The sequence below is a fragment of the Rhinolophus ferrumequinum genome, chromosome 6 (assembly GCF_004115265.2).
Source record: "Rhinolophus ferrumequinum isolate MPI-CBG mRhiFer1 chromosome 6, mRhiFer1_v1.p, whole genome shotgun sequence".
Lineage (NCBI taxonomy): Eukaryota > Metazoa > Chordata > Mammalia > Chiroptera > Rhinolophidae > Rhinolophus > Rhinolophus ferrumequinum.
In genome coordinates, this window is record NC_046289.1 from 2,367,967 (window position 1) to 2,378,819 (window position 10,853).

The 10,853-nt window shown below is 44.0% G+C and overlaps 1 protein-coding gene across 1 annotated transcript in view; it reads right to left on the reverse strand.

Moving 5' to 3' along the window:
- RCOR1 (REST corepressor 1) overlaps positions 1-10,107 on the reverse strand; it is a 118,741-nt gene extending 108,634 nt beyond the window's left edge. Inside the window, exons 1-2 of the mRNA XM_033107782.1 lie at positions 9,551-10,107; positions 9,415-9,474 (exon numbers count right to left, since the gene is read on the reverse strand). Coding sequence (XP_032963673.1) covers positions 9,415-9,474; positions 9,551-9,869 — 379 coding nt within the window. The 5' untranslated portion in view covers positions 9,870-10,107. The remainder of the gene's footprint in view (positions 1-9,414; positions 9,475-9,550) is intronic.
- Positions 10,108-10,853: the final 746 nt, after the last annotated feature.

Sequence of the window (10,853 nt, forward strand, 5' to 3'; positions counted from 1 at the left end):
ACAAATGGTAATCTTGTATTTAAATATGGCATTTTGTTCTAATAAAAAAAAAATCACTTGTGAAGAAAATAAATAAATAACTATATGCCAGACATAAATTAATTTAGAGGTTTTCAAGTCACCTGGCATTGTAATTTGGGCCAACTGGTTAACGGTACACCAAAAGAACTGAGAAACACTGAAACAAAACAAAAAAGACGTCAATTCTTAGTGACATTCATCTTAGAAATCAGGGTACCTGGTAACAAATATTACAGGTGCTATGCACCAAGGCCAATCTTTGAACAGAAACATATTCAACCAGGGATATATTTTCATTCCTTCCTAATCAAAGAATCTCAGTCAGCAACCCCCCCCATACTAAAGAGAAAACAAAAACTCTGTATGTCACCATAACAAAGGATTAGCACCCAAATATATAAAGAACTCACACCAATCAATAAGAAAAAGACCAACACCCTATCAAAAAAACAGCAAAAGATATATTCACAAGCAGAACCCGAGTAGCCAAAAAAACATAAAAGACACTTAACCTTACCAGTAATTAGAAAAATGTCAACATAAACCACAAAAGGTGGCACTGAAAGTTAATAAATCTAGCACCATAGTGAAGCCTGGGTGAAGAAAAGGAACTCGTATGCCTTGTTAGTGGGAATGTACTTGTTTGGAAAGCATCAAAGCATAAAAATAAGTGGTGCAAATTATTTATATGCACAATTAATTCCATTTACAACAAAAGACTGACAATGACAACACATACTGTTTACCATACATAAGTATGTACTGAAGTACAATGACATGCATGGGAGTCTGAGGGTCTGGAGCGTGGGCCACTCAGACCTCCCTTTGGGGGAGGAGGGTGCTGAGAGGAGAAGGGTAATTAGCTGACAGACCCAGCAGCCCCGCCCGCCCACCCAAGGCAGCTCTGGGATCCAGGGCTGCATGCACACCAAGGCCAGGCCAAACTGAACACAGCAGGCTTCTAGAGCAGGGCCTTAACAACCTTGGCTCTGGCAGAGCTGTTCTCCAAGCTGCACTGCAGTCTTAGGCTCCTGGGTCCACGTCAATCTTCCTCCTGTTTTCCTTCCTAAGTGTCACACCTACATTTATTCTGAAGGCTTTGGCCACCTTACCTTTTCCTCCCCTTTTCATTCTTCACAGGCATTTACACTTAGGAATCTCAGAGGATGCAAATGAACTATCACAGGATAACATAAATCAACTTCAAATGAGGGAGGGAGGGAGTAGAGCGATTAGCCTTCAGCTGCACCTAAAGCAAATCTGGCCTAATATTAGCAGTATTTGTGGGCACATAACTGTGTTAGTTTCTGTTCTATTTGATGTTTTAAAACAAACCTATCTTTACAATTCTATCCTACCTTATGGTAATTTGCAAAGACATTCAAACTATGTACAGTAACTACCTAATCACTTCAATTTTTGAAAGTTTAACTCTTACTTCTGGTTCTAAAATTATGAACACATATTACTGTTCCCAATTATTGCACCCAGTAACAGCCTCTGAAACATCGAAAACAATAAAAGTTGAAGTTTGGCCTCGGATGGCTTCAAGTCAACCTTGAGGTACTTTTAATGATTAGGTATTGAAAGGCAGACACGTACAAGTCACTTTATGTTTACAGGCCTTCCTTCCCTCATCTAGAACAGAGGGAGGTTGGATCAGATGGCCATTATAATTTTCTCTCTCATTACTTTCAGGGAAGAAAAATCCAGAAATTTCAAATTAAGTCTAGTGTGCAATTTTTACTAAGATCCACATCTTTAAAGAATTTGACTAATTTGGGAAAAAATAGGAGTTTTAGGGCTATTGGTAACATTTCATTTAAGTGACATTTTAATGTTATTTTAAAATATTTATTTCTCTCAAACATTTCAGCAAAACATTTTTTGCCACCTTACACCAACTTTAACATACTGCATTTAAAAAAATCAACAACAGAAACCATGAACAACAGAAACAGAGGTTGGATATGTGTATTAATGAAACTTCCAGAACACAAAACAGAAAAAAAATGTTATATTGTAACTATACCCCCATCATTTCTAGGATCACAAATACTTTCCACATTTGCTATTTAAAGCTGTAGAAATTAACCAGTCAAATCAACATTTCAATGCCCAATTCCTACCTTTTTCAGACTTTTACTGTGCTGCCAGAGTCCCACTACCAGAAGGTCATTTCCAGTTCTCTGCTTTGAATGTAAATACTAACTTATACTCCTTAGCAAAGATCACTGTTTTCCATTAGAGTAAGGATAAATAGAAGCCTTATTTCTTTCAAATTATGCATGGAACCTCTGAAGAAAGGCTTAGAAGAATGTGAGGGCTAAACTATAAGTTAATTATAACAATCTATGTGGCAGAGAGGAAAATATAAAAAGTTTGATAAACTGGGGAAGAATACAGTAACATGGGTAGAATTTTGATGTTTCATCTCCAAAGACCTTTTTAAACTAAATTACTAAGGAAAATGGGTAAGAGTAATGAGCCTAAGTTTCTTCGGTACAAATGACCTTTAACATTGCTTTTACAACCCTGCTTTGGTCAGCGGCAACCAGCTACCCCTTTAATCAGTCCTCACCCACGGAGGGAAGATTGTGGAGCACCCCGCCTCAAAGGCACTAACTCGTAAGGACAAGAACTGGCAAGTTTGAAGACTCCCTAGCTCCGAACCTCGTTCATGTGTCCTGCCCCCACTTCCCATCCCAGGATGGATTCAAGGTTTCTTGCTTTCTATTTTATTGGGGAATATTGGGGACAGTGTGCTTCTCTGGGGCCCATCAGCTCCAAGTCGTTGTCCCTCAATCCAGCTGTGGAGGCGCAGCTCAGCTCCAAGTTCCAGCCACCATCCTCAATCCCTAGTTGCAGGGGGCACAGTCCACCATCCATAGTGGGAACTGAACCGGCAACTCTGCCATTGAGAGCTCGCGCTCCAACCAACTGAGCCACCCGCCGCCCATCCAGACGCCCAGCAGCAGCTCGCCGTCCCCAATCTAGTAGTGGAGGGTGCAGCTCACTGGCCCATGTGGGAATCGAACCAGCAACCCTGTCGTCCAGAGCTCGCACTCAAACCAAGTGAGCCATCGGCCGCCCCTCAAGGTTTCTTTTGTATATCTAGAAACTTGATCTGCACAACTTTACCTATTCGCGCTGGACCTCAGTGTTCTCTTCTGCTATATAAATCTTTTGGACTAGTACTCTCTTCCAGGAAAGACTATTTACCAAAACTGCAGCAGGTATAGGTAACTTAAACGCAATCATCTTCAAATACCTGTGTATGGTTTGCATTCAAATCAATGGCTTTGTTATAATCCAATCCTACCTATGCAGGAAAGCAGGCAATGCAGGGACCACGACTGGGCAACTTAAGTTCCATGAATGATAAGCAGAGCAGAAAATGTTTACTTATTAGCACTCACTATGTGCCAGGCACTGTGCCACTCACTCTGCGTGTATTAGCTCAGTTAATTCTTTTCCTTGAGGAAGTTCTATTACCTCTATGTTACAGATGAAGACAAAAACGAAGTACCTTGCCCAGGGTCAACACACAGTTGGCAAGAGGCACCGCCAGGATGTGAAGTCAGGTTTCACAACTGTCACAGCCCAAGCTCTCAGTCTGCTCTATATTGCTTCTGGAGGAAACATGAAATTTGAAAGGTGACTATAACTGACATAATAATAGCCTATTAGTGATGAAAGGAACCTGACTCATGACTGAGGAACCTGAGGCTCCTTCTATCACCTTCTTAGTCACAGAGGCAGGGCTGTAACAGAGGCGGTATCAGAGGCAGTCCCAGAGGCAGTATCCTGCCAACCAGCCTCTTTTAGGTGTTTCTCTCCCCACTACTAAAGAATTTGATCACTCACAGGATTTATCGTTATCTTGACCTCTCATTTGGGTAAACATTGCCTCAAAGTATGTTTAAATCACAAACCTTTCACCATAACTTGTGAATTTCAGGATATCTACAAAACTAAAGCATAGAAAATGATGTGTTCAAAGATGTACATTAGAACCACCAGTAAAAAGAAATGAAAAGCAGGTCAAGACACCCTGTTCACTAAAATTATTCCACATTAAAGCACAACACACTTTATTAATACAAGTCAACTCTGAAGTGACAACCACAACTTTCCAATCTGATTAAATTGATTGGATTCGATGTTCTAAACATGGGCTGCATGTTTAAAGGCCCAGTACCGCAAAAATATCTGCCCTTAACATTTCCTCTTAGTGAACTGTGATACTGAAAACCAACTCAGGACAAAAGCTGACATAAAAACACTTGCTTCAGAAAACAAAGAACTTGAGTCAACCTTAAAATCCTGTCACTGCACTCTTCTATCTAGATGACAATGAACAGGCAGACACCAAACAAGTGATCAAATATACAGGCTCTAGACCTGCCTTTGAATGCTTATTGGGGACATTCACACTTTAGTACAGAAAACACGACTCATTGCAAAAGAAATTATGCTTTGCAAGTGTAGAAAATAACTAACCAGAGGCAGGACAGAATAAGCAGTCCTCCCTTACTCTATTCCAGGATGATCAAATTCCAACAGAAACTAATAAGAACTCAGCAGATGCTATGGCACTGAGTATGGAAAGGCAGCCTGATAGCATGTAAGAACAAAGCCTAAGTGAAAGGTACAGAGCTGTATCCTGGAACTCTGCTTTTCAGTCTAATTGATAAAACTTTTTTTATTGTTGTAAACAGACACAGTGTTTTAATTACCAAGCTATGCCGTAGTGCACTGAGGTAGTTAGGTCTTCATGAGATTAGAAGAACTGAATCAGCATTTCAGGACTACAGCTCTCTGTATCCACCTCACTCACTGTGTGAGGCAAGGGATGACAGCAATAACGCTTCCTTAGACTGTACAGGGAGTATCAGCTGGTCCTAGTTTCAACCATTTGCTTTTAAAGCTAAACAGGGTCAAGTTGGGATACTGTGGATAAACAAAATCTGACTTAAAGAAAAATTAAACCCCACTTCTTCTTTACAAGGGGGGGGGGAGGGGGCGGCAAAAGGCTTTCTAATGAGTTTCATATTCACCTTTCTGTTCAAATTCCGGTAAAAATAAAGAAATAAAAGAAGGAGGAAAGGCATTCAAAACTCAGGCAGGGAGAAAGAAAAGGTAGTAACAATCACAATCTCAATCCACACCATTCCTAACTCGCACTAAGGGAAAGAACTCGTTTTAAGTCGAAGGACCTAAAAAGATTTCTTTTTGCCATGCAATGAACATGGTGACCATTTCTATTCCAAATGGAATTCTTATCTTCCCTTATATTTTAAGTTATATGAGAACACACCTAAAAATAAAAAAATCACTAGCAAACAGTAAAGTCCCACAATTTTCAGCCATATCTAGGTATGGGTCCCACTTTTCAGACTGGCCAAACAGCGTCTGAAATTATTTCTCCAGTTAAATGACTTTCCTAGATTAAAACAAATACAAAATAGGAAATTTGGAAATGGTAGTACCAAGACCGAATCAACTGACAGTAAGACTACGCAGAAGATTTACAATGTTTTACATTTGGAATGTCAGGTCTCTAACAAATTTATGCTCTTACCTATTCCATCAAAAATGCAAGGACAAAATGGGATTTACTCCTGGGATGCAAGGTTGGTTCAGTACCCGCACATCAATGAACATGATTCATCACATAAACAAAATGAAAGATAAAAATCATATGATCATATCAATAGATGCAAAAAATTGTTTGATAAAATCTAGCATCCATTTATGATAAAAAACTCTCAGCAAAGTGGGAATAGAGGGAACATACCTCAACATAATAAAGTCCATATGCTCAGAAAACTGTAAGACACTGAAGAAAAAATATTAAAAACACAAATAAATAGAAGCATATACCATGCTCATGGATAGGAACAATTAACATCATTAAAATGTCCATACTTCCCAAAGCAATCTATAGATTCAATGTAATCCCTAGCAAAATACCAACGACGGTTTTCAAAGATCTAGAACAAATAACCTTAATATTTATTCAGAACCACAAAAGACCATGAATACCCACAGCAATCTTGAGAAAGAACAAAGTTGGAGGTATCACAGTACCTGATATCAAACTACACTACAAGGCTATAGTAACCAAAACGGTATGGTACTGGCATAAAAACAGACACACAGATCAATAGAACAGAACAGAGAGCCCAGAAATAAACCCCCGCCTATATGGTCATTTAATCTATGACAAAGGAGGCAAGAATATACAGTGCGGTAAAGATAGTCTATTCAATAAATGGTGTTGAGAAAACTGGACAGATACGTGCAATAAATGAAACTGGACCACCTTCTTACACCACATACAAGAATAAACTCAAAATGGATTAAAGACTTAAATGTAAGATCTGAAACCATAAAACTCCTAGAAGAAAACATAGTCAGTAAACTCTGATATTGCTCTTAGTAATATTTTTTCTGCTATATTTCCTCCAGCAAAGGAAACAAAAGAAAAAATAAACAAATGAGACTACCTCATACTAAAAAGTTTTTGCACAGCAAAGGAAACCACCAACAAAATGAAAAGACAGTCCACTGAATGGGAGAAGATATTCACCAATGATACATCCAATAAGGGGTTAATATCCAAAATCTATAAAAATAACTCACACAACTCAACACCAAAAAAGCTAACAATCCAATTAAAAAATGGGCAAAGGATCTTGAACAGACATTTCTCCAAAGAGGACACAGATGGCCAACAGACAGATGAAAAGATGCTCAACGTCACTAATCAGGGAAATGAAAATTAAAACCACAATGAGATATCACCTCACACCTGTCAGAATGGCTCTCAACAATAAATCAACAAACAAAAGTATTGGTGAGGATGCAAAGAAAAGGGAACCCTCGTGCATTGTTGGTGAGATTGTAAATTGGTGCAGCCACTATGGAAAACAGTTTGGAGGTTCCTCGAAAAATTAAAAATAGAAACTACCTTATGACCCAGGAATTCCACCTCTGGGTATTTATCCAAAGAAATCCAAAACACTAATTCAAAAAGATATATAGGTACCCCTATGTTGACTACAGCACTATTTACAATAGCCAAATACAGAAGCAACCTAACTGCCCGTCAATAACAGACAAATGGATAAAGATGTGGTAATATATACAATGGAATATTACTCAGTCATAAAAAAGAATGAAATCTTACCATTTGCGACAACATGGATGGACCTAGAAGATATTATGCTAATTGAAAAAAAGACAGAGAAAGACAAATGCCATATGGTCTCACTTATATGTGGAATCTAAAGAACAAAATTAAACAAAACAGAAACAAACTCATAGATACAGAGAACAAACTGATGGTTGCTAGAGGGGAGGGGGGTTGAAGAGCTGGGTGAAAAAGGTGAAAGGACTAAGAAGTACAAATTGGCAGTTACGAAACAGTCACCAGGATGTAAAAGTACAGCATAGGGAACATAGTCAATAATGTTGCAACAATTATATAGAGTGCCAGGTGGGTACTAATAGGGAGATCATTGTATAAATTATATAAATGTCTAATCACTATGCTGTATACCTGAAAGTAATACCAAATAATACTGAATGTCAACTGTAACTGAAAAAAAATAATTTTTTAAAAAATGCAAGGACAGCTCAAAATACGATCCTATTGCTGTTTCAAAGAGAACTCCAAAGACCTCAGGTTCATCACTAACTGTGCAGAGCTAGACATCACTATTTAAAGGAATGCCAGAAATCTAATTCCTGTGGTTGCCATCAAATATGCTCTTTTCCTTAGTCACACCCAACGTACTAAATAAAGCTTTCTAAACTAACATAAACAAAATGTAACAAAAACTGACCAACTTACTAAAACTAAGACTTGTGCAAGTTGATTTTTTAAAACATGTGGGGGAAACTTGGTGACAAGCTTTATGTTCTGTGCATTGAAACAAAGATGGACTTGACCTACAAAATGAAGATAGGGTCAACTGTAACCAAAAAACAGTATGCTTCCCCTGGTGGCCAACCAAGAGAAGGCAAGTACAGAAGAGAAAAAGCCTGGTCTCCTAGTCCTCTCCTGTCACTTATAAACGAGAAGTGACTACCAAAAAAGGAAGACGTGGGGGAAGGGTAAATTAGCAAAAAGACTAACGTGAGTTTAAAAGGAATACAAACCTGGGTGTTAGACTACCTAAATTTAAGAGATTTAAATCCACGGACCAAAATTTAGAAGGCAAATATGGGAAAGGTCATTTATTTCCCAAGCACCCAAAAGCTCACTCTGGGATCCTTGTTATTTTCACTTCAAAGAACACCCAGAGTTTAGTACCTCAATAACAGCTTAAGAACAATCACCTTTTTCAAGGACTAGATCCGTGCAATTTTCTGTAGTGTTGTTTCCAAAGAAAAGCATTTATGCATTTATTTTCTCAAATAAACTGGCGGTATAACCTACATAGAGAACCTCCAGCTCTAAAGCCCTCCAACTGGGAGGACTGTTAACTCTAGTGCTGCCAGATTCTCTTTGGAATTTTATTTCTGAAAAAAAAAAAGAAGAAAAAAAAAAACATGTCCTTTCAAAAATTCTGTATGCCAGCAATCTTTAAAGACTGCCTCATAGAGACGGGCTAGAATCTCATGCATTAAAATCTAACAAATTCCTTTGTCTGATTGGATTTTTTCTGGTACCACTTTAAATTTGCTTCCACACTGAACAGCAGCGAGGGAAGTAAATGTTCCATTCTAGGGTGTAGGGATTTCTTTGGGGGTGGAAATCTGTTAGGCTAAAGCTTCCGCAGGTTCTATTCTTTCATAACCCCTTCCTTCAAAAAAAGGGGGGGGGAGGACACACATTTACAAGTAGGTCCTAAAACTGCCGCAGGCCAGACTCTTTCCCCCGGCAGGCGCCCTCTGAGAAGCCACTTCTTCACGAGCTGATTTGGAGAGGTCGTCGTTCCAGTGGCCCTCGGGCTGGGAGAAGAGTCGGGGCGCGCGGAGCCCCGCGGGCCGGCAGGAGGAAAGGCCCTGGGGCAGCATTTGCTAGAGGGTGAGTGGATATCTGCAGGCGCCCCGAGTCGGGCGCTCGCGGGATGCTAACTCTCCGTCACTGCCACCCCGACCCCTGGCAGAGGCGCAGCCGGTCCCGACCGGGGACCGCCGGTGCCCCGGGCCAGGGGTGGCCGACCGGACGCCACCTTCAGTGCCCGGGGGCCCGGGGGCCGGCTGGGCCTTCCCGGTGTGCAGAGGCGCGGGGTGTGTGTGTGTGTGTGTGTGTGTGTGTGTCCCTCCTCGTCGAGCCCTGCTGTTCTCCCCGCGGACGGCAGGGCGAACACACAAAAAGAAAGTTGTCCAAGGGCTCCCGCCCCCTCGGGCCGCCGGCCGGCCCGGGGCGCTACTCACCGGGATCGAAGTCGGGCACCACCGCCTGGTACTGGGGTCCGACCCGCATGCCGCCGCCACCTGCGGGGAAGCAGAGCACCGCGGTCAGCGGGTGCGGGTGGGCAAGCGCGGGCGGCGCGGGGCGGCAGCCACCTACCGTGCTCCTCGTCGCTGGACGAGCCCGAGCTGCCTTCCTCCCAGGAGTTGCTGCTGCTGTTGCCATTGGGCGCCGCCGCCGCCAAACTTTTATTCTGCCCATTATTGGGGGCGGCGGCGGCCGAGGCAGCCGAGGCGGCCGCGGAGGAGGAGGCGGCCGATGCGGAGGCGGCCGAGGAGGAGGCGGCCGAGGCGGTGGACGAGGCGGCGGCCGAGGAGGAGGCGGCTGAGGCGGCGGACGAGGCGGCCGCGCTGGCCGCGTTGTTCCTCCCTCTCCGCTTCCCTGACACCTCGGGGCCCTTCTCCACCATGGCCGGCATCGGCGGGGGCCGGGGCCGGGCGAAAGTGACCGGGACGCGCGGCTCCTGAGGAGGGGGCGCCGGGACTGGGGGATGCGGGCCGGCGCGGGGCCGGGCGAGGGCGGCGGGCGCGAGTTGGGGTTGGGGGCGGCCCTAGCGGGCGGAGCGCAGAGCTGCTTCAAGCCCCCAGCGCCGAGCCGAGCGCAACTTTCGCTCTCATCGCCGCCCGCACTTCACTGGCACTAACTACTCGGAGAGCAGCGGGCGGGCGGGAGGGGGCGGGGCCTGGGCCCGCGGAGGGAAGCCGCGCGCAGCCCAACCCAGCGAGGAGCGGCTCCGCTCTTCGCGCACTCCCATTGGCTGTTGCGGGATTTGGACGGTGAGCGGTAGTCCGGTTGGCTCGGGGCACCCGTCTATCCAAGAGATGGGGCGGGAGAGAGGGGTGGGGGGGCTCCGGGCTTCCGTTGGTGAGGTTCGGTTGACGCGTATCGCCCACTGTACGTGGTTTGAGGTTTGCAATCTCTCTACGCCCCATGATCCATCTCTCTAGGCACTAGCGAGGAGTTAGCTGCCCTCCCCGCCCCCTCCTGTCGCGACTCCCACCCCCTCACCTGCGCTCACCCCCGTGTACTCGGCCCCCACATTCCCCAAAGGGCCCCACTGAGCGTCCCACCGGCTTCAAAAAGTAAAATATGCGCGACACGAAAACAGAAATTGAATGCGAGGTCGGGACTACTTTCCTCCTCGCGCGGAGGATTACATCCCACAGTTTGAATGGGTTTATACAAAGAGGGGAAACTAATTGAAAGAAACTAATTGCGCCCCCACCTTCCCCAAGGGACTTGGGGGCGTGCCAGGGCCCGCGGAGCCCAGGTACAGGGGACAGGGTTCCCAGGTGACAGTCTCCCCTGGAGGGGAAGGAACACTGGGAGCTCGCGCGGTTTGTGGAGCTTTCTGCTAATTGGGTGGGGGAAGGTTGGAAGTCACTGCAATTGCCCGAGTTGC